The following is a 24,240-nucleotide window of genomic DNA, read 5'->3' on the forward strand; positions in this document are numbered from 1 at the left end:
TGCTGCCAGGTCCGCTTTTACTTTATTTTAATAATGAATAGCAATTTTCAGAACAGCATTATGATCTTTATAGTTCTCTGTAAACTGCTGTTGCATGCTTTTGCTTCATATAATCAGCATTCATACTCATGTAATCATATAATAGTGTGTCAGTTGAAACCTACATGATAGGTTAGGTTGAAGTTAGCTTGTCTTTATTTAACAGATTTTATTTAAAGATGTGTTAAAGGTTAGATATGCCTACGTGTACTCTATTTCAGGCGTGCATTGGTCTTTTAAACATCTTCCTCCTCTTTTTATCTCCTAGGAGAAATGGGATAGCATGACTAGAAGGTGGAAAGACAACTCTATAGTTCAGCTTGTGCGACTGTTTCTCATAGATGAGGCAAGAAAATTAATGACTTTATATGCTTGTTTTCTTCTTGAAGATGAAAGGAAAACTCTTAGAAAATACAGCATTTAACGCATGTCTAGAATATAACTGGAGAACTATTTTGCAAATGTTTTTAAAATTCCTACTAGGTGCATGTTGTAAAGGATGAAAGCCGTGGCGCAACATTGGAAGTTGTAGTCAGTCGGATGAAGACTGTTCAGTCTTCTCTATGGCGTCTTTCAGAGAATCGTGATGTCCCTCCTTTGAGATTTGTAGCAGTTTCAGCAACAATTCCAAATGCTGAAGATGTAAGAGTTGCATTTTAACAGAATTTTAATTAATATAAAATAGAGTACAAAATAAAGATTGATGGATAACAGAATTGTCATTTTGAAGGTGGCAGCTAATAGCAACCATGTGGTTGATGTTATCATAAGAAATTGTGTTCAGCCATAGAGAACTATCAGCCAGAAGTGGCTATGCTTTTGTTTTATATATATGGGATTTTTTATATTTGATACAAGTCTAAACAGACTTGAGATTACAGTCCAAATTATATTGGTCTAGTAAAACTTCACTTATGATTTTAATGGTGAAAGCACTGTGCAATGTAGTAGTAGGTTGTGTGATAAAGAGAAAATTAATTATGGTGTAATGCAGGTAGAGCAGAGCATGATTTAAAAACAGAAAATGATTTTTACGTTCTTTTTCTTTTTGAAAGATTGCAGAGTGGCTTTCAGATGGGAAGGTGCCTGCTGTATGTCTGAAAGTAGATGAGGATCAACGCCCAGTGAAGCTACGCAAAATTGTTCTTGGTTTTCCTTGCAGTGACAGTCAGACAGAATTCAAATTTGACTTAACTCTGAACTACAAAATAGCTAGTGTTATACAAGCATATTCTGATCAAAAACCAGCGCTGGTGGTACGAGTTTTTTTAGTTACATTTAAAATTGTTTCTTACTCACAAGTGTCAATTTAAAAAATAATTTTCTTAATTACAGTTCTGTGCCACAAGAAAAGGAGTGCAGCAAGCTGCTTCTATTCTTTCAAAAGATGCCAAATTTCTACTGAGTATAGAGCAGAAGCAAAGGTATTTTTTTGTTTAAGTTTTTGATCCGTGTTTGTGTGTTCTAGTAAACTTACAACATTTGCACAGATGTTCACCTAATACATCTTCTAGCAAAAGAGTGTCTGCAACAAAATCATCACAACTGACATTTCTGTTGCTAAACTGGCACGCTTTTGGGGATATTTTGTTTGTTTCTCAGTTTTTCAAAGTACCATTCACAAACATTAAGTTGTTTCTAAAAACTTGTTTTTGCAGCATAAAAATGTTAATCTCCATGGGCCTGTGAGACCTTATATTATGAAGATTAAGTGTACAAGTAGTTGAATTGGATGTGATCTTATTAGTGCATTAAGTTAAGCTCATGAGAAGTCTGTGCATTATCAAATTCCTTTAATAAATGTATATTAATCATCAACTTCACAACTTCAGAAGCTGCTTCCTGATTTTTGGAATCCAACTGTTGACTTCTCCATGTTATGTAAACAATACATCTCTGCTGCTATCCTTGTTTCTCACATTTCTGCCAACACTATATTTGATTCCACTTTCTGTGTCTGAGTCAGAGAACTATGTTGCATGTTGTGACTTGGAAAGATAAGTGGGCTGGAAAGGGTGCAGCAGCTGTCCCAGAGAGTCAGTTTGTTTGCTTTGGGAAAGGTAGAGGTTGAAAGTATGAAAAGAATGTATGGTTAAGAAGTTATTTTAAGACAATATCCTTTTGATAGTCTAACATGTAGTTATAAGCTAAGAGCATGTTTAAAAAATGCAAATATAGTAGTACTATGAGAAACTATGTAAGAAAATGTACTTGCCAAGGAATGCTTCTTATAATCTTTAAATTGTGTATTTAGATTTATGTGTAGCTCTGACTTTGCATGCTAACATTAATGAATCTGTTTTGTGATTTATTTATTCTTTGTTGTGCAGGTTACAGAAGTCTGCAAATTCACTGAAAGATTCCAAGCTCAGAGGTAAGTATAACCTACTACTACTCTACCTTGTGAATTAATGTTTTCTTGAGTAAACTCAATCAGGTAATGGATGTAATTATTTCATTATCAGAGCTTTTAATGTATGGTGTGGCTTATCATCATGCGGGCATGGAGGTTTCTGACAGAAAAATAATTGAAGGAGCTTTTACTGCAGGAGATGTACCTGTACTTTGTAAGTAAACTTAAATTTGAAAGTTAAGATGTTCTTAAGATATCCTGAAAAGATGGGAGTTTGGAATTGGTAACATTTTATGATTCTAGTGTTTCTGCTTAACCTTAGGAATTTCTTAGTAGAATGCAGGTCGAGATGCTTTTGTATTCCATGTATACTTTGGCTCTTTGAGTATAATAATTTCCGTTATTACTAACATCCAGAGAACTTCTTTTTTTGCATACACAGAGGTCATCCTCCTTGATACGTTGGTATAGGGCTGGCTCATATTCTTGTTCAGTTGAGCAATCCTGTTGAGATGGAGCTCTCTGCTATCATGTCCTTTCTCAGCTTTCATGTGATGTTTTCTTGGTTTGTGCTTTGTAGCCACGGATTCCCTAAACAGGGTGTTTGCTATGAAATATTCCATCTACTGTTATGTAAAATGAAAAGGCATCTGTTTGAGATGTGATGGTCTTGTTCAGGCCTCCTCTTTTCATATCCAGGAGTTCAGAACTTGACTGTGTTGCTTATGTACAACTGTGAACAGCCATTAAAAGAATGCAGAGTTGTTTAATTTGTCTGAAAGCGTGAGCAGGACAGGGTTTTGACATTCTTCTTTAACTACTGTGAAGGGGAAGAAATCTTTAGTCTTGAAATAGAGGAGTCTCAATCTGGTCACACTGTTGGATGTATGTATACATGGACTGCAGATCCAATTGCATTGATCTAATTCTTTCTAGTGCAAAAAGGTCCCAAATTTCACTGACTCCACTAGAAAATAAGAGCTCTTCATGATGAAAATTAGGTACTTATGTGTTTAATGTCTGTGTGATGTTTCAGTGGTGTTCATCCTGATATCGATATACTTTGATCTGGTCTAGTTACTACTAGCACTTTAGCTATGGGAGTCAATCTGCCTGCACATCTGGTGGTTATAAAATCCACAATGCACTATGTTGGAGGAGTGTTTGAAGAGTACAGTGAAACCGATATTCTGCAAATGATTGGGAGAGCAGGAAGGCCTCAAGTAAGTTAATGCTGTGTTACAGCAATTCTGTCTAAAGGCAGATAAGTAGAAACTATATGTGGCAAAGAAACAGCAATTCCAAAACTTTCACTGCAATGTTTGCTTTTTTTTTTTTTAGAATTTTGTTATTAATAGTTCATGGGAAATAAATGTTTGATTTGGTATTATCTGTTAAAAAACGTTGTTTCACCTTGCTATAGTAGAAGATCTAAATATTGCATTTGGATTGTGCGTGGTATAAGAATTGGAGAACAAGTAGGAAGTGGCACACAGTCTACAGATTGCGTGATAAAAATATCTGAAACAATAATGGCATCCAGCGCAATGTACTTCTCATCGCTTCAGAATGAGAAAACATTAGGTTAGAAGAAGGCTTATAGAGGAGCAGTTTGGAAGCACTGCCTTCACAATATCCTGATTCATTTTTCAGGTTGTTTTTTAGTTTGTTTGTTTATGTATTTATTTTTGCAGTTTGACACAACGGCTACAGCAGTAATTATGACTCGTTCGAGTACAAGGGAGAAGTATATACAGATGTTAAATGGTGCAGATGTAATAGAGAGCAGGTAATTAATTTTTCATAAGATTTAATAGGTGGCAGCAACATTCATATTTGCTACAGAACGTATTTTCTCTTAAATTCTTATTCTGCTTAGAAGAAATTTAAAGACTCGAATTAAAGAAACCCAATCCAAGCTAGTCAGAAGTAACAACCTCTGTTTTATTAGATAAAAACATATTTTAGGTCATCTTAAAAAAGTTAGCCCTGGACTTGTGCTGGCGAACTTAAGAAGCCCAAATAATATATTTTAGAAAGATGAACAGCAAGAGTGTAAGCCAGATCATGTATCTGAATTTTTAGACAATAGAGCTTAGAAAACAGCAGGTTACAGAGTCCATTTGAGATGAATGGAATATGAGAAGAGACACGTGAGTTATATGAGACTGTATAACTCTAAAACACAAAATTTTAGTCACTGTTGTTTGGGATTTTTTTAAGGTTTAATTTTTCAGGTATGTTCCAAATATCAGCACTGTGATTTAACTTTAAAAATGTTGCTTTTTTTTTCACTAAGTAATTATGAAAGTTCATAGTTCCCAAGATTAGTATTTTTGTTTCACTGGATATTAAGCCACAGTGGATTACATTGCTGATAGTTTCCTTTTTTTTTAAACTGTTATTTCCTATTAATTTCACAGATTAAAATGAACAGTTGACAATGAGCAAAAAAAGTTATGTCTTTTTTTTTTCGTATTACTAATGGATAAATACACTTACAGAGGTTTTTTATTTCTTTGGTTTTGACAGCTTGCACAGACATCTTGTGGAGCATTTAAATGCAGAAATAGCATTACGTACTGTCACAGATGTCACTGTAGCTTTGGAATGGATACGATCAACGTTCTTGTACATTAGAGCTTTAAAAAATCCAACTCATTATGGTTTGTTTGTTTGCTGTTCTAAATTTTGACACTGGCATGTGTAAAATCAGTATTATTTGTTCCTTTGTTCTGGTATGGACCGTTGTTTCATGAGGGGTTGAAAACAAGTTGAGTAACGTGGCCCACAACGCTTAATGGAAAAGTAATTTTATTTGCACTAAATAGAAGGAATTTCAGTGTGATAGAACATTAAAAGCTATGAAGAAGCCATTTACAGCTTCATAGTGATCTATTGTTTTCATCCTAATACGCTCAGCCATATATGCATACATTATCTAGTCATAATGTGCTTTTCAGCACTGAATAGGTAGTCTGTTGCTATGGAAAAGACTGTGTAGAATTTCATAGTTTTGCTAAAACAATGTCTTAATATGCTGGTTTCTTCAATTTGTCTTGTCTAGAGCAGCACCTTAATTGCCAGCCAAGACCGTATCCTTGTTATTGACACTTGTACTACATCCATTTATAAAGTAGTTGTGCACTGGCTGAAAACAATGATGGAAAAAAAAAAAAGGAATAGACCATAGTACGTGTACCACACGAGCAACTATTACATTACAGGGAACTTCCTGTATTCTACAGTAGGAAGATTCTGAATGTGAATTTGGCGCTCTGATGATGTTTACAAATGGTTCTACAACTAATAGTACTCTGTTGTGTATCATAGGGGAGCATGCAGAGCATTAATCCCTTTGTATCTGTTCTAACAAACACTTGTTGGAACTCAGACACTCGCACTGTTTGAGACTCTTGATTTGTTCCTGAAATAATAAAACATTTAGCAATTCTTCATTTTTGCCATCTGGCTCCTAAAAATTAGGAAATTGTTTTTGATTGGTTATGATATTAAGGAGGAAGTACATCATTGTATTCCATTTTTATTAATTGTTGTTTCTTGAAGGTTTTTCATCTGGATTGGATAAAAATGGAATTGAAGCAAAATTACAGGGTAAGTAGCTTATTAGCTTTCTCAGTAAAATGTTATGTTTTAGGCCGCATTCTTCCATGTTTATGCTGTTTATGTAACTTCACTATTTCAGTAGATCCAGTCAACAACTCAACAACTATACTTCGTCTTTCTATATATGTTCTCAGAAATAAGACTACATGTTGAGCTCTCAAATTTTGATTGCTTATCATTCTTTCTAATTTTCCTTTAATTTATATTTCTTGTTTCCCTTTATTAATTATATACTTTCAAAAGTCAACTTGAAATAGAACTTTATTTGAATTCACTGGCATTACTTTGACATATGTTCATTGTGATTGGATGATGTTGTTCTTTGTACATAGGTAAGTTTTTTTTTCTGTATGTGCTAAAAATACTTTTTCAAATTGTGGACAGAACTCTGTTTGAAGAACTTGAATGATTTATCATCTTTCAATTTGATCAAGATGGATAAAGAAAATAATTTCAAGCCAACAGGTAACACTTTTCTAAAAAAAAAAAAAAATTACATTTCAGAAGAGATGTTGAGAACTACAGAAGTTCACAGCTATTCCTGTGTACCTTTGATATGAGTACACAGATGTTTTAGAGGATAGAATCTGAAAGATTCTCTGCCTAGAATTGTGATTTGTTTTTCCAGCAAATCATGGAAGTTCATTCTCTTAATCCCTGAACACAACTTCTCTTTTAATATCATTGAAAATATTGTTGCAGGCTAATGGGATATAACAAAATCCAATGAAGGAGAGGCTTTCTAAGTATCAGTTCTTCTCTACAATCCTCTTGTCGGAGTGGTTGGCTTCTCAGCAACTGCAGTTCACAGTCTGATATATTAGTATGAATTAATCTTCACTGGAGAAAACTAAATGGTTTATCTTTTTCTGCCTCTGACGGGGTCAGTAATATCCATCAGGCAGCATATTGAGTCAGTGGCATTAAATACTATAGAACTTTCTAGTAAGAAAATTAATTCATTTTTGTGTATTAAATGCATACACTGAAAAAAAATCTTGGCATATAAATTTTTGAAGGTATGTTCTTCTTTTACAGAGACCGGAAGATTAATGGCATGGTATTATATTGCATTTGATACAGTAAAGCAGTTTTTCAGAATTAAGGGAACCGAAACTTTAAAGGAATTGGTAATTGAATGAAAATTTACAGATATTCAGTTGATTTTAAACAGAAACAAATGATAAAATGATGTGTAAAAATACTGTATTGTGTTATTTAGTTAGCTATATTTTACTGCAAATACTAGCTGCTTGAAGAGTTACTTTTATATTTAAAGAAATGGTATTGTCTAAGTCATTTTCAACTGTCAGTTAGCAAGTTATTATTGCAACAATTCTGTTACAAAAGACTTTTCCCAAACAGATTTTGTGGTAGAACAGATTGGCCATGAATAAATGGAATTTCTGTTCCCATACAGCTTTTTTTACTTTGAAGAAAGTAAAGTTTAATAAATATGAAAAATGAATAACATTTATAGATAAAAGATAAGAAAATAGTTAAACTGTTTCAGGTTACAATGATCTCCAACTGCGCAGAATTTCTAGATGTCAAGTTGAGAACAAATGAGAAGAAATTACTGAATACTTTGAATAAAGACAAGGAAAAAATAACTATCAGGTATATAAATAAATATATATATGTATACATTGAAAAAGGGAAGTTTGGTTTTAGCAACAAAAGCTATGAATAGTGAACAGTAAGTATATTTTCACATTTAGGTTTCCAATGGAGGGGAGGATTAAAACAAGAGAAATGAAAGTAAACTGGTAAGTGTTGCAATGTGGTTAAATTTTAATGAAAGTTTTCATTTTATCTGTTGAAATCCCTGCTACACTGTGTCATTTCATAATGGACCAGATCTTTTATTTTAAATTGCAGAATTTCTTGTGTTTTCCAGCAGAAATTTCTATGTTGTTGTATGTAGCTTAGAGTAGAGCTTATGCACCAAGACATAAACATTTCTTTTCCAGTCTGATTCAGGCTCACCTAGGATGCATTCCTGTTCAAGACTTTACTTTGACACAAGATACTGGCAAAATATTTAGAAATGGCATAAGAGTTACCAGATGTATGGTAAAATTTCATCCTTTTCTATAAATATAACAACTAAAAATACATATTGGTTGATTAATACAAGTAAATTTTATTTTTACAGGGTTATCTGACTTTCTGGCATCAAGTAAAGACAACTTTACTGCATTATTAAACTCTCTGATTTTAGCTAAGTGTTTCAGGTGCAAACTTTGGGAAAATTCCCTTCATGTGTCTAAACAATTGGAAAAAATTGGTATGTACCTGTCAGAAATGATGTAAGGTGGGGGGTGAAACAGACTTGAAACTCATAATTTCTGTAGTGACTGTTTACGGAATTGTCTCCCAATTTTGTTCACACTTGTAGAACCTGAAATCTGTACTAGAAAATGTATATAAAGTGTTGTTTACTCTTGAAGAAAGTGATCTAAGATGATTCTTACGCTTGAGAATTTATATAAAACTTGTCATTATAGTAATATTGAATGTCTTTCTATTTGCTTTCCCTGCATTTCTTTTTCCTTTACTAATGATAAGTGAAATTACTACTCTTTAGTTGGAAAAAAATTGTTTATTTGCTGGGCAAAAAGCTTTGAACAAGCATACTGTAAAATGATTTCTGCTTTGTTTTTACTTACTGTAATACAGCCAGAATAAACAGAGATTAGTAATTGTCATTTAACAACATAAAAGCTTAAAATTTTCACAGGTGTGTCACTGTCAAATGCTATGGTAAATGCTGGACTGACATCATTTAAAAAAATAGAAGACACAAACGCAAGGGAACTTGAATTGGTAATTCATTATTTTGTTTAATATGACTGACTCTGGATTTGGATAGTTTTGTAAAGTGGCTGCTTAAATACGTAGAATTTCATTATTAACGTGATTTGAAACAAAAGGCAACATGCAATCCCCTTCTAATAATGTTTGTAAATATGTATCTCCTTCTGTTTTTACTGTAATTCTTAATTTATGGTGATGATGAAAATCCTGAATTTCCATTCTTGATATTTTAATTAAAGGTAGTCATAGAATAAAATGCCACTTGAATCATCTATAAAACACTCCTAATTCAGGCAAGTTAGATTTTACACTAGAACAAGTTCTTATGGTCTTGACTTCTTTTGTGAGGAAACTGCTTTTCCTGTGTTCTGAAACAGATTTCTAAATGAAATTGATCTTATTCAGGTTTTTCTGTTCTGGCTTTAAGAATTTTTCTTTTCTGCCTTTTTAACAAGTTTTCCTTTCATTTCTGTTTTGTTATCACTAAAGGTAGGGTAGCATAGAAGCGTCAACACATAAAGGCTGCCTAGTTCTTCCAGGTTGTAAGCTATTTCATTGGCTGATACTAAACAGAAGAGAGAGCACTGTGGAAAAAATGTTGGAATTTTTTTTTCTTTTGGCTGTACTACTATTCTGGATATCACTGACAGTATCTAACTCGGAGTGATAAGGGCTTTTGTTTGTGGTGTAATTAGTCTGGTGACTTTGATCCTTTGAATTTACTTTTGGGCCAGCATCGCTGATCAGTTGAATTTATCAGAAATGAAACAAAATTTTTTGCAGATTTTGAACAGACATCCTCCTTTTGGAAACCAGATAAAAGAATCTGTTTTATACCTCCCAAAATATGAACTTAACATTGAACAGGTATGAATTTTCTATTTATTTTATTGTTTTTTACTGATATTATTAAATGAAATCACAAATATTGCTGTTAAGAAATTCCAAACCTCTCTGTTAGAACACTGTACAATACTATGACCTCCTTTCACCTTAGCAAGTGCAGTGAAAATCAAACTCTGAAGGATGGATTTTGAATGAATATTCCCTCTAGTACATTAACCTTGTTCCTACTCCCTTCCACTGTTAACAGCTTTTTGTATTAGAGTTGCAAACCAATATATTCTCATATTCCAGCTTTATATGTAAATATTTTAAATTAAATATAGTGCAAATATTTAAATGTTTTTTTTTTCAAAACACCCCACCTGAGAGACAGGAAACCAACTGTATAATAAAATGTATTGAACAAGTGTTAACTAACGTTAATTTTCTGTCACATTTAGCAATATGTAGAAAGAGAATGTAATTATATTAACCTAGCTGGTACCATTTCAATAGGAAGGTGTAATCTGATGTTCTAATACTGTGTTCTCTGAGATTCTTGGGAGTGTCTAAGTGCAGTACATAGAAATTGCACTGCAAATTCCTCAAATTGAACTTTTGTGGTTGTATTAACATTAGCAATTTATGGAAGGATATATGTTTTACTTTGCATATTTTAGCAGTTATGTCATCTTCTATATAATCTTTTCCTAGCTTCCAAAATACAGTGATACAATGGCTGAAATTTTAGTAACCACCACATTAACAAACTTTGAGCAGCTACAGACGAAGAGAACAGCTTCAGACTTTCACTATGTTACACTGATTGTAGGAGATGCAGACAATCAAGTAATTTTTATTCAGAAAATAATGTATGTATAATCAGTTTTTGTTCTTACATGTTCCAATTTTGTTGCCATTTAATCCTTTACTGTCTTACAGTTTTTGCAAACCTTTCTAATTATACCAAACATTACAAAATTAGTCTTTATCCTGTAGTTACTCAGTCGTCTCCTAAAATGTTACATGGCTCAATACAAAGGAAAAAAATAGAAAAACGTGCTTGTGTGCATTTCAGCACAGAGGGTATGTGTAAGTATCTGGACAATAGCAATGTCCTACTATATATATATTCATATACAATTATATATGTATATTCTCAACTTGGTACTTAGGAGTATTAGCAATCTTTCTTTAATAATATCATTGTCAGAACTGTTTTTATGTCAGAAATGAAATTCAATTCTCCAGTTTGATAAATTATGTTTCGAGCAAATGGAAAAAAGGAAAGGAGTCATTTCTAACTACATGACCTACACAGGAGTACTGGCCAAGGTCTGACACTTCTAGCAGAATTGAAACTGATCTGCAGGATCCTGGGTTAAAAACACAGATGATGTTATTGGAAGCTTATTGTTAGGCCACTTAGCAAGCAAAGTTCAAGAACAGAGAAAGACTCCTTTACTTAATTACTGATACAGTCTTGCATGTCTTGTTTTCATTGTCCGTATCTCATAAAGATTTACTGATGCATTGCAGGGATTCTGTGCTGCTGAAAAGTGGAAATTGGATGAAGAAAATCGAAGTGAAAAGAGCTCTTAAATCAGATGACATTAGTATAAGTTTAATTAGTTCTGATTATGGTGAGTTAATCAATATACTTGTAATATTAAACCAACTGCATAAGATTTAAAGTGCGTTATTAAAACTCTTTACATCAGGCCAAAATATAATAAAATCAACTGGAGAACAAAGTATTCTTTTTATAGTGTTGAGTATTACCTATCTGCCCCAATTACAAATCTGTTTATTTAGTAGAATATTAATGTTCTCAAACAAAACTGTTCTTAAGAGAGAGAATTTTGCTCAGTTAATGCAAATTAAAGGTAATTTGAGAAAGAAAATTTTAAGTTGAATTAAGCTTTATAGGTTACTTGCACTGGGAAGAACCATATTTGCAAATGGTGAGCATTTGCATTCTTTGAATTTTGCATGTACGTGTATTAGATGCAGATCCATCTCTTCCTCGGTAGCATGAAACTTCTACAGTGAAAAATGTTGTTTCTTAATGCGTGAAGATTTCAACATTAGTTTCCTGAGTTTGAGTTTCCATGAAGCTGAAGCTACAGGATTAGATAAAGAAGAACAGTAATGACCATTCAAATGCATAATTTGAACTACATTAAAAATGAAGTGGCTGTAGTAAATTCTTCATGCTGCTCCGGTAGTAAAAAAAACAAACAAAACAAAACAAACAATCAAAAGACTTTTCTGTGCCAGATTAACTGAAATATATTTGTTTCTTCCAGGAAGGTGTTAAATGTGAGGATGATTACAATAATTAAGCCTAGAATAATCTGTACTCCAGTGTTTAAACCTGTGGCTGGGGCAGGAAGGAACTTGGTTTTGTTAAAACTGAAAACAATTTGCATTTAAATCAAAAAGTACTGTTAACGTTCTCATTTTACTTCTTTGTCAGTACAAAGCTGCTGTCCTATAAATTGGACTATATACAGTTCTACAGTGAAAATATATCAGCAGTGCAAAGTCAGAGATAAGCCTACTTCTACAGCAATACAGGAAAACATTTATTAATGGAAATAATGTACTCTGTGTAGTGTAGCTGTATTACTCATATAATGGTGATGGCATTAATTTCTGAAAACGTGTGGGTTGTTTTGTTTTGTTGTTTTGTTTTTTTTTTACATTAACTACAATAAATCCATTCATATAATAAGATTGCTTTTATGTTCCATATTCCTAACAAATGTCCGTGGTCTTTGTTAAAGATTCATGTTTTCTTAAACTCTTCAGACAAGTGGAAATAATCAGTAGTTCAAGAAACAGTTCATAGCAATTTGAAATACTTTTTCTTTTTTTCAAAGTTGGCCTTGATATACAGCAAACATACACAGCCTTTTACTTAACACCAAGAACAGCGGGAAGTAAAGTAGTTAAAAATAAACTGAAAGCCAAGTCTTCTCTTGATACATCTTGTGGCACAGCACAAAGTCTGCCAGCAGCAAAAGTGGATTCAGGTAAACAGGGAGATCACAGTATCTGACTAATTCCAAAGTCAACAGAAAGCTGAATTTTCTGTTCAGTGGAAAGTTACATCTTTGTTTATGCATATTCTTTCTTTCTATACTATAGCAAATAGTATATTTGCTATCTCATGTTGCAGTTTGATTTTGGGAATAGTGGTAGAGCCTCTGTTTTTTCATAGTGTTTGTTAATTTACTTCCAGTTATAGTGTTAAAGCAGTTCAATGTTTTGTTGAAGTGTCACAAAAGTCTAGTGACCCAGACTATTTTAGCCCATCCTACTGCATGAGGAGCTCTCTCAACAGTGCATACAAAATAACAAATGAGCACTTCTGTATTCTGTCCATCTAGGAAGCAGGTCTAGAGAAGAAAATACCTATAAGAAATACAGTAACAGAGAATGTAACCATCGCTGTAAAAATAAGGATGTGTGTGGACATGACTGCTGTGAGTTTCATTAAGTACTTTATTTCCGTTACTTTTAGATGAGTATAGTTTACTTTTTTTTGCTAAACAAACAAAAAACCCACACATTTTGTTAGTATAACTTTTATAGAGATTACAATGGTTATTAATGTTTTTCAGATCATCTAGCATATGAATTAAGAGGAATGTCTAGCTTGACCTCTCATATAAATAGTAGTATGTTAAATCTTTAGTGTTTCTTAATAGATGATACCAAAATCAATAACTGTGATTTATCCCTTTTAAACTAATTGAAGGTTCTTTTAATACCCTTTCTCAGGTAAAACTGGAGTACTTCCAAAGTCTGAGATGAGTGGAGATTCAAAGTTTAGTTTGTACCTGGCTGATTTAAGGAGCAGGAACTCTACCTCGTCTGTACCCCCAGTAAAGCGGTTAAAGGTTTGTTTGAATACAGTCAATATTTGAATAGAATTTTTAAATCTGTTTTGTGTTTGTATGTATTTTCTTTCAAAAGTAAATACAAACTTGCAAGATTGTCTGTGTGTAATGCAAAAAGAAGTAGAAAGGTTCTAAACATTAAGGAATTTTTGACAGGTTCCACTGGTGTTTGGAATACTTCCTGTAATACAGTTCTCTATATGCACTCTGCTTTTATTTTAAAGGTATCTGATAGACTGTGGTGAGTGAAATACAGAGGCATTATTGGATTGTGTGCTGTAATTTAGTTTGGTGAAGTGTGATGTGAACAAAAGCAAATACTGGTATCTATCAAAGTAATGCTACTAGGAGATCTGCTGAGAATTTGCTCTGTTAGGTAATATTACTGTGTTCCTTGTATCTGTTCTAGTTTCTGTGGAAATAAATAGGAGGCTTTACTTTTGCCATGACCTACGTATCTTTGAACATGATGCCAAACTAATCTTTTGTGCCTTTGAGACACTGTAGTCTTAATTCTTCCTCACAGTTTTGTTTGCTTGTTTGTAAAAGAGAAGAATGATATGGCCTGCAGCTAATATAGACAGAGTTAGTGTCTGTTAGTTAATCTGACTTTGCCCAGCATTTTGGATAACTATAATAGAAGCATGTAATTCGAACTTTTTAAAGAGAAGCCAAGAGATAACTAAGTACCAGAAAGATATAATGTGGAATCTTTAAAAATATGCTGGCTTCATAGAATATTAATAGTATAATTCAGATTCTTAAAAAACATTTTTCAGTCTTTGTCTCATTGATTAAAATAACCTGCTTTCTTTAGATGCAGATGTTAAATCAGGCTCAAAGTGTGGATCTCAAACAATTTGTTTTTGCACCCAAATCTTCGATGCCAGCACCATCAAGGTACTAATGAATATAGATTAATGTCTTTAGGTAGTATGTTTAATTTTAACTAGTGCCTGTTTTCTGGGTACAGTTCTTCCTTGTTGCAGCTTTCTTCAACAGTTCCACTGATGTGTCAGTGTTGTTTTTTTAAATAGGTGGCAACAATCTGGCAACAAAGAGTCATTTTCATCATCTTCAGTGCACCAGGTAGATAGTTTCAATAACTTAGGGAGATCTCAGAAACAATTCCAGTCCTGGGACTATGGAAAGAGTGGTAAGTTATGACTAATGTCTGAAATTATAACATTTGCTGTTTTGTGTTGAATATACCTTGTGTGTAAACTGAAACTTGCTGAAATCACAACAGATGATCATACTCAGACATATAAGAAACACTGTTGAGATAAACTGATATACATATTTTTTAGCTCTTGCTACCTTAAGTGTTGGCAACTGTACTATATCATTTCGTTTTTACTGAATATCTTCAGAGTGGAGTATTTATTTAAATTAATACTTCAGATTTGCCTGTGTACTCATCCACCTGCTATATATATGTATCTTTAACCTTAGTCTTAAGATGGAAGATGTGTTATATCATCTGTAGCTGTATGAGCCAGTTAGTGTGTGATATGAATGTGCTGTAAGAATAAATTCACAGAAAGACAGATGATATTCTGGTATTGCTATAGCTGTGTAATCTTGAGGCAAATAATACAGCATCCAGGGAAAATACTGCTGACTAACAACCACCTCCATTGAGTAGTACCAGAAAACATAATCTTAGCCTTATAAACTGGGCCAGCTATGCTTCAAGAAATGCACCAGAAATAGTTCTAATGAGATAAGGCACCAAATTATGTGATTGATGTAGGTTCAACTATGTCTCTAGTATGGTGTCGTCCATATAAATAAACACAGGAAATTGAGACTGTTAAATAGTAGCAACCTATAGTTAGGTTTTTTAAACTGTGTATGTGTCTGTAGTACTGCACCATGCTGACTTTGCATGCCCAAAATTACAGTAGAAGTGCCTTCCAGGTGCCTTCTACTGTCTCTTGAACAGTATTTTTTTATTTCAGCCTGTTCTGTTTCCCCTGCATTGAAAGGGATATCCAGGTCAGGCTTCTTTTACTACATTAGGACCATGGCAACAAAGCAAAGCACTTTCTGTGTGAGAAAGGCTGAGAGACAATGGCATAAAAAAAAAATCTTAAAGAATCTTTCATGCATTACTTGACTAATATAGGTAAAAGCTGATCTCTTTTTCAGATGCTTTGTGTGTGAATGCTGAGCTGAGAGATGACGTTTGGGATGATCTTGATGATGAAGTATTAGTAGATGCTAGCAACTTTTTCAGTGGAGAATTAGGTAAGATTATTTTGGCAAATTCTGTGTACAAATTATTTTACAGGTTTATGGTGATTAAACATATCCACCCTCTTCTACTTTTCCCCCCGAGTGGTGCAGGAGAATGGGAGCTGCAGTCAGTCCATAATGCTTCATCATGTCTGCTGCTCCACAGTAATCACTCTGTGCTTCTCCATGTGAGTCCCCTCCCATAGGATGCCTTCTTTCCCAAATCAATCTTCTGTTCACATACTTCAAGAAGCACAGAGCTCCAGTATGGGTCCCTATGAGTGGCAGCTCCCCCAGGTCTCCTGCTTCACCACAGGCTCTTCTGCAAAGGCCTGGGGACTGTTCCCACTGGGGCACATGGATATTTATTATTTATGTTACGTAAAACATTTGCAGTGTTTTTTGGTTGTTTGGGGGCTGGTTTAAATCTTTGATTCTTAAATGGAATGTGAAAATAAACTGCTTTCACGTTTCAGATGAGTGTGAAACCCTTCACAACTATTCAACAAGTGAAGCCACAAGTGACATTTCAGAAGAGTAAGCATTATATAATTTACTGCAATTTTACTCATTTTTAAATTATGTATATTTTACATTATTTATGTTCACATTTCAATGTTCACATGCATAACTGCATATGTACAAGATTGTTTACAGAGCACACTCAGTGAAATTTTAGCTTTAAAAAGATAGGAATTGTTGACTAATTTGAAATGACTTTTTATTTAAGTGTGGAGGGAAAATCCTGAACTGAAAAGTAAATCATTTTGCACTTCTGTAAAAATAACTTAATTTTCTCAACTTGGCATTTTCAGTTCTTGTCTATTACAAGGCAGTGCCAGTATGCAGAACCCAGTTCTCTCTGTGTTTGATAGCTCATCAAAAGTGGAATTATCTGTACAGAGCGGACATACAAATACGGTGAGTAAAAATGTTTCTATAACAGGATTTCCTGTAATTAGTCTTTCATATGAAAATGTATTTATTGTAGCTGACATGTGAATCAATTTGAACATACAGACTTTCTGAACCTATCTGTGTTGTCCAGACTCAGAACAGGCATGTATTCTGTGCCAAGCATGATGTCAATGTCACAAAAAGTTAGGGCTACAAGAACCCATCCTGCAGGGTTGTTTGTTTTTTTTAGCATGTTAATGTTTGCCTTGCAGTTCACTTCTCAAGAAAGCAAGCATTCAAATCTTTCACAAGAGCTGGAAAAAGTACGTCCTTCAATTTCAAAAATAATCCCGGCCTCTTCTAAATTCACTGGGAAAGAGAATTTTTTTATTTTCATGAAGGAACAGGAAGAAGGAACAGAACCCAGGTAATAAGAAGTTGTACGCATTTCTCTGTTGTCTAAGTGTTAAGTGCTTATTTCTTCTTGGCAATTTGTTGATTTACTACAAAGGATGGATTTGCATGGTAGTACCACGGGTTTACTGTTCTCAGAAAGAAAATATTTTGAATAGTGTTTTTGAGTTCATAGGTTTTTATGTATTGTCCCTAATTTCATTTTACTTTGCTCAATATCCATTAGCTGTCTTCCTGATGATGAGACCAGTGATGTCACACCTTTACTCGGACTACTTGATGACATATTTTAAAACAGAATATATTGTAAGTGTTTAAAAAAAAAAATGTTGATGCTTATTTAATAGAATTTTGGGTACGTTCTCTTATTTTGAGAACTGCTTGCATTTCACTTGTTTTATATTTTTAAATTGAAAAAATTCAAATAAAGGTAGCTCACAGTTACTGTAGTACTGTTATGTTTAGATCAGCAGTCCCAGTTAAGCAGATCCCAGTCATGTGTTATGACTCATAAAAAGCAGTTTACCTCTGCCAAACTGTTTCTTATTTCCATAGCAGGAACTCTGGTGTTTCTCCACAAATGCTTGATATGAATTACTTGTGGACCAAGACCCTAGTCATGCCCCAAAAGATGTGCATAAACACAGCTAGTAAGAGCTCTCTAATTTTAGTCATTTAACTGGATAATCTAAAGGTCATAAACCTTGTTTACCTATGCGCCCCAGAAAGAGGCAGACAGTGTCAGAAGATGATTCAGGTTATAAGTGGGCTGAATTACTCTCCAGTGGAACTCATCAACTTATGTTATGATGAAAGTGACCACATACAGTTAGTGTGGAAAAGCTGCTGTGCTATAAATTCATAGTAAATTAAATATTGCTTTTCTTGCATAACTCAGGTGCTTAGGTTCTTTTACCCCCATTTTTCTATTTTGAGTAGTATTATTTCTGTACAGCAAAAGATGGCTGTGCTCCACTAATTTTGCTGCATGCAGCTTCCTTTCAGGTGCCTCACTGATGATAAAATATACTAATTAAATTCAGTGTAAGAGTTTCATTCAACAGCTTCCCTCTAATTAAAATACTGACTTAAGTAAATAAAAATATTGTTGAAGTACGAAGGGATGTTGTTGTTTTTTAATTTTACATAGTTGTAACATTAAATAAGTAACTTGAGTTTGAATCAGTTGAATTGTGTAAGTAGTTCTTTCAGAATGTCACTGGTTTTAGTCTGAGAATTATTCTATAAAATGTATATTGTAAAAATACAGTTTCTCACAGTGGAGCCATGAAAGAAAATTCAATGTGACAAGACGTCAGATTTTACTGTCTTCCTTGTCTGATTCCCTGTAACAAAATACATGCTCATACCTGCTTTTAATTTAACTTCATCTTCCTTATATGCTTCCTTATCCTATCAAATGTATTGGTTTCAAAATATAAAGTAAGGTCAGCTGTGTCTGTGTCTTAAGAAAATGCAATATGCACTCAAAAGACACAATCAGAAATTACTAGCAGAATAGTATATAGGGTGTTTAAACATGTTGCTGGACACATTTCTGTATAAGGTAAGTTTATAGCATGTGGATTACTATAAATGTGCAATCAATTGTATGCACCTTGTCTCATGTTAATTTAAATTACATGGAATTCATTCATGTGTTTGAGCACTTCAGTGAGTTAAACTGTACTGTACAGTAATTGTTAAAATGGAAGTTGTGGCAAGTAGGAATCTTACTATTTTGGACTGGTTTTTACTTAGATATCGCTTCACAGAATAGCTAAGTGAGATATAAAAGCTGGTGCTCTTAAAGGCAATAATGAATTTGAACAGTAATCACCGAATTGAACCAATATGCATCTGACAATAATTCAAGTCATTCATTTTGTAGGGCACAAATGATGCCCCTAAGTGCCAGAATGGTCTCTCATCTAAATGAAAGGATGTCATGCTTTACCTCTTGGCCCATTCTGCTTTGTATGTAGAAGCAAGAGTAGTAGATCCATTATTGTACTGCTGCAGTCTTTAAAAGATATCCATGAAATGAGATTCACAGATGCCCTTTTTCCCCCCACTCTTCTGTTTAGCAAGAAATAGAGAAGGAAGTGTTACTCAGAGCAAAATTCACTTTCTGTAGAGCACTAAAATTTCATTGAAGGTTTATATAAGAATATACTGTTGCGCGTACTTTGTATGGCAGTTTGCAGTGATGAAGTTCAGCTTGGGATGAAAGAGTCATTGACTGCCACTGCACAGCTGAGAGTAAGGTCTTCTGTTTAGTCATGTTGCCATTATTTGTTCCTCAAACTTCTAGTGAGTTAAAATTGTATCCCTGTAAGCCCCCTCTTCTCTGCCAGTGACAATTCCTGGCCTCTGTGTGCTCTTGGCAGATTGTTTGAAGTGAAGTAGGCTTGGGCTGCACCTTGTGAGGAATAGGAGGAGGCAGGAACTATTTGTCTCCTCTGTTCTATGAGTTCTTTGGTCACTGTTCTGCTTTGCTGTGGTTGTGAAGTGGCTGGGAAAGCTGTGCTAGTATTAGTATAACTGCAGTCCTGCACTTAATACAAAGTCCTCATACAGGTTGTTTATTATATCAGTTAGGGAGAGCTGCTTTCCAATTCACTCCAGTATACTAACTGCTACCGTGAAAGCCACTGGAGCTAGTATGTAATGGTTACACAGTCTTTCCTTTTAGTTCATGCTACATAGCAATTTTTATATTCTAGATAGCTGAGCATGGGGGAAAATGTAAAACATTTTGTTTTGGAGGCTGGTAGGGTATTTTGTTTGTATAAATGTAACAATGTTTCTTTCATAACTGTGAAACTTCCCATTAAGGGATGCATATAACTTTCAAAATAAAAAGATGCTTGAAACTGTAAATGGTTATGATACATTTGCTGCTTCCCCCCTCCATCTGGAGGCAAAACTTATTTATGTGGCTTTATTAAGTGCAAATAATTCCCATGGCTTCAGCAGAGAAGAAACAGCTGTAGAATATTGTCTGATTTGCATATAAATGACATGATTTCAGCTCAGAAAAGATATTGAAATATATATATTTCTACAGTGAAAACCTGGTAGTCACACATTAAGGTCAGCTTGTGTGACTTTTCTTAAGCTGCTGCTTGTTGCTATCTGATCACGCTTCCAGCTACATTTAGGCACCATCAATTGTATCCACAATGAAACTGTGAATTTCTGCTTTAGAGCTAATTAACCAATCATTTTTAGAAATGGGTTCCAAAATATTTATCTTGGCTGCTTAAGCACTTATAAATGCTCAGAATATTTTATCAGTGCAAGTGGGTAACTTCAGTTTCTTCATTTTTGTCTTCAGTACTGTGAATTTGTGATGCAAGGGATCTGGTATTGTTTAAATAGGACAGAAAGGGTCCTTCTAACTTGCCCAAATCATTTCTACAAATGGTAGGATATATTACAGAAATGCATTATTAATTTTACTGTCCCAGATAGTTCCCTCAGGTTGTCATTTTTACTGGACATAAGTTCATGCTTCTAAAATTACTGTCCAACATAGGCCACTGCTGATCCATTGGAGTGCTTGGCCAGAATGAATATTATGTGTTTCAAAGCTGGAGCTGGATGTGCCATCCTATACCCATTATTTCAGCTCACTACACAAATTCTCTAGAACATATTTTTTGCAGTAGAAATGTAACTTTAGGTTGTTTTTTTTTTAATAATGAACAACCTTCAACATAGTCACATCTAGTTACTGAACACAGATGTTCAGTTATTGAGTATGGCTTCAGCACCAGTACTCACACAGAGCTTAGGCAACAAGCAAACCGGGTTCTGCAAGTGGACTTCTGCCACTCCCCAGCAAGCCAGCAGAGCTCCCAGAGATCCTTGAGGAATTCCCTTAAGGAGCCAGGTAATGTGAGAGAAAGCAAATGTGGGCTGTGGTCATCAACTAGTCACTTCCCTCACTGACAGGCTAGGAGCATGGCTTTGCAATGGAATGTTCATTTATTGACAGGCTCCTACTGTTTCTTAGATATATCTTAAAATGAAAGATCAGTGTTGGGGAACCAGGAAATAAAGAGTTTGGAAGAGAAGGAAATGACTCCCAAAGGCTTCCAGACCTTGTTTTTCAAATTCTTACTTAGCAAAGGCCTCACTGTGTTGAGTGCTATTGGCAGAAGCTGGAGGTTGTCTGCTCCAATGGACTGACTAGCCATAGTATATTGTCATTAGACTGAATACCTCTTGATGAACAGGTCTGATACCGTTCAGTAAAGAAGTGAAATTAGTGCTGTCTAGAAACTTGAATATTCAGATAACAACTTCCTTCTTAACAGTTTCCTTTACTTTATGAGCATTATCCGTTCATCTGAATGGAAGTGTGTCAATAGAGTTTACTGCTAGGATTACCAAAGGTTTTTGGCTGGTTGTGATGAAGTATTTTAGCTTTCCTAGTCCAGACTTTTTAGGTTGCTGCGTGCAGAAACAAAATTATTTCATCCCATGGCACCATTCTCATGTCTTACAAGTTATGCCTGGAGGAGGTTTTTCTGCCCAGATGGAAATTTCTACTCCAATAGTCACTCAGCAGCTGGATCGTTTGTAACATTTTCAGTATCTCCTCCTCAATTAAAAAGGTTTTCGGCTCTGAGATCAGCTGGGTGGTTTCTAAAAATTGTGCTGATGGGTGTAGAAGCAGCATTTGCCAAAACATCAACACATTATCAAAATAATTTTATTTCAAAGGGTGGCAGTAGAATTGATTAAGAAAGTGATTAATAGTAGTGGATGAGATCTGCTTGACTTGTGATACAGATGCATAGAGATGGATTTCAGAGGCTGGAGATTTGCTTAAGTGAGGAAAATAACCTGTGATAGCAGGGAAAGAGGTACAAGTGTGTCTCTTTCCTCTTGGGTGTGACTGTTTTGGAGCCTAGATAAAGGCTTAGTTCTGGAACAGATTCACAGAAATGATAGTGCATACAGCAGATGATGGCAATAAAACAGACAGTGTGTTTTGAAAGAAGGTAAAGTTGGTTGCTTGGAAGGATGGAAAATAGTTTCAGGTAAGTGTGTGATTCAATAGAAATTAGTCTCTGTCTGTAGAGTTTATAGCAGTCACTCAGAAATGCTCTTTTAGTTGAAGCAGTTAATAACATCTCTGCACTGTAGCTTAAGGGAAACAATTTTCAAAACTACTGTAGTGTGGGACCAATAAATTTCAGCACAAATAAGGCAGTATTGTATATAATTTATTTTAGATTCACATCTAGGGTATGTTCTGACACTCCACATGAAAGTCAAATTGTCCATGTAAAATGGTTTTCAGGTGATAAGTTGACCCCTGGGGTTTTACTAAAATAATAGATTCCGAATTCTGTCTGACTCTCCAGTCTATAAAAGCTATTTATCAGCTGTTTGAAGGATTTGATAAGAAGGAACCAGAAGAAAAATAAGCTTTTGTACGGTGATATTTTTCTCATTAATGGGGACAATGTTAGAATCACAAACTCCTTCTGGATTTGGTAGTAAATAGTCCACTGACATACATTTTGGGAGGCAGTTGTTGTGTGTGAGGAGTGTTGTTGTCTGACGCTCCCCAATCCGCATATTGAGCAAGGCATATTTCTAATGGATGCGTACATTTACTGTGCCACCATCTGGCCATCATTTTTGAACGCGTTCTATTATCACAGCCTCCCTCTGCGGAAGTTTTGCTGGAGAATGACCATCTTATGCTGCTCGGAGAAACACCAGAAGAACAACACAACCATTTTTTCCTGCTTGCATTCTTCAGTGTTTAAGCATAGAGCAAAAAGGGGGAAAGAACGGTGAGCAAAAAGAAACAAGGCATTAAATTCTATTCTCCACACTCCAATTGGACCTGCTGTAAACTTTATCATTACGGGATTTCATTTGAATTGAATTGCATTTTCTTGAGAATACTTGCAGGTAGTACCTCCAGCTTAAGAACAGCAAATTTACCCCATGGGAGGGGCCTGGTCAGGGACTGGAGTAACTCATGCTCACTCAAGTATGTATAAGCTCAAGAGGAGCGTACTCAAAAGCACAATGTCTGTCATCCTCTTAACGTGCTTTTCTGGAAGACCAAACCTAAGGATCAGAGGAGCTTATGAGCAACTCTGACTGCTGCTGTTGACTAAGATACATTCTGTATTAATGCTATTCAAAATAGCTATATGTTCTTATTTGTCACTCTCAGGTTGATTTTTTTAAACGTACCCTCCACTTCCAAGGCTTCAGTTGTTAGCACTGAACTGTTTCACTGTGCATTGAGGTATTGTGGCCCCTCCTTAATTGCAGGCCACACCTTTTGCTTGCTCCAAACCCTGTGAGAAACTCTTTCTTTCTCTGGGCTGGGACGATGCATAGGATCTGTATTGTTTCATATCCTTCATGCCTTTTGTGAGTGCTACCCTGATACGGTGTCAGGTGCTGTTAGTGCGTACGTCTTCACTGGAAAGCTTGTGTCTGCGGCCAGAGGTAAGGGCACCATCAGTCATGGAAGCATCCTGACACAGGCCTGCAAGGAGAGCCCTGGGGCCCTGGATGAAGGCAAGCACACAGAGCAGCCTCCTGCAAGGTGTGAGCAGCCTCAGAGCAGCTTCAAGTGTGAAGACGACACAGTCTGCTCCCCTGAAAGAGGCACACAAGGTAGGATGGACAGGGGAGATTCTCAGAGTGTTTTATGAGAAAAACAGGTGTCCTTCTGAGGCACAGCTTTAAGAACCATTTATTGCTTATGTGATGTACTGAGGCTTGTGGTGACATTTGCTTGGGGCATTCCTCAGTCCCACTATCAGCATTTTGCCTTTTATCTCCTATGGATGAATGCTGCGTGGATGTGGGTCGGAAGGCAAAAGGAAGGCATGGTTTTTATTGCTAGACTTGGCTGTGCTGACCAGCCAGCTGTTCTGGAAGTCAGTATGACTGAAATGTGTTCATGGGGAAAGCTGAACGTGACCAGTACTGGAAGTACTCATGGAGGGTATAATTTCATGTTAAAACTTGCTCTGTTGGTGCCCTGAGTCACACCAGCTGTCGTGACAATGCACTTCTGTGGGGTTGTCCTGTGAAAAGAATTAATGATGGTGAGCGAGTGTCCCC

At 35.1% G+C, this 24,240-nt stretch overlaps 1 protein-coding gene across 1 annotated transcript in view; it reads left to right on the forward strand.

Annotated features, from left to right (window-relative positions):
- HFM1 (helicase for meiosis 1) overlaps positions 1-18,244 on the forward strand; it is a 53,625-nt gene extending 35,381 nt beyond the window's left edge. Inside the window, exons 14-43 of the mRNA XM_015870389.2 lie at positions 308-385; positions 523-681; positions 1,095-1,295; positions 1,375-1,463; positions 2,370-2,413; positions 2,505-2,606; positions 3,470-3,615; positions 4,087-4,181; positions 4,925-5,058; positions 5,960-6,007; positions 6,404-6,484; positions 7,058-7,149; positions 7,533-7,639; positions 7,741-7,788; positions 7,993-8,090; positions 8,178-8,309; positions 8,763-8,848; positions 9,623-9,706; positions 10,379-10,536; positions 11,204-11,307; positions 12,550-12,702; positions 13,060-13,155; positions 13,454-13,572; positions 14,390-14,472; positions 14,610-14,728; positions 15,727-15,825; positions 16,290-16,350; positions 16,629-16,734; positions 16,983-17,137; positions 17,351-18,244. Of these exons, the coding sequence (XP_015725875.1) occupies positions 308-385; positions 523-681; positions 1,095-1,295; positions 1,375-1,463; positions 2,370-2,413; positions 2,505-2,606; positions 3,470-3,615; positions 4,087-4,181; positions 4,925-5,058; positions 5,960-6,007; positions 6,404-6,484; positions 7,058-7,149; positions 7,533-7,639; positions 7,741-7,788; positions 7,993-8,090; positions 8,178-8,309; positions 8,763-8,848; positions 9,623-9,706; positions 10,379-10,536; positions 11,204-11,307; positions 12,550-12,702; positions 13,060-13,155; positions 13,454-13,572; positions 14,390-14,472; positions 14,610-14,728; positions 15,727-15,825; positions 16,290-16,350; positions 16,629-16,734; positions 16,983-17,137; positions 17,351-17,417 (3,144 nt within the window). The 3' untranslated portion in view covers positions 17,418-18,244. The remainder of the gene's footprint in view (positions 1-307; positions 386-522; positions 682-1,094; positions 1,296-1,374; positions 1,464-2,369; positions 2,414-2,504; positions 2,607-3,469; positions 3,616-4,086; positions 4,182-4,924; positions 5,059-5,959; positions 6,008-6,403; positions 6,485-7,057; positions 7,150-7,532; positions 7,640-7,740; positions 7,789-7,992; positions 8,091-8,177; positions 8,310-8,762; positions 8,849-9,622; positions 9,707-10,378; positions 10,537-11,203; positions 11,308-12,549; positions 12,703-13,059; positions 13,156-13,453; positions 13,573-14,389; positions 14,473-14,609; positions 14,729-15,726; positions 15,826-16,289; positions 16,351-16,628; positions 16,735-16,982; positions 17,138-17,350) is intronic.
- The last annotated feature ends 5,996 nt before the right edge of the window (positions 18,245-24,240 follow it).

Source organism: Coturnix japonica, chromosome 8, assembly GCF_001577835.2.
Source record: "Coturnix japonica isolate 7356 chromosome 8, Coturnix japonica 2.1, whole genome shotgun sequence".
NCBI classification, from domain to species: domain Eukaryota; kingdom Metazoa; phylum Chordata; class Aves; order Galliformes; family Phasianidae; genus Coturnix; species Coturnix japonica.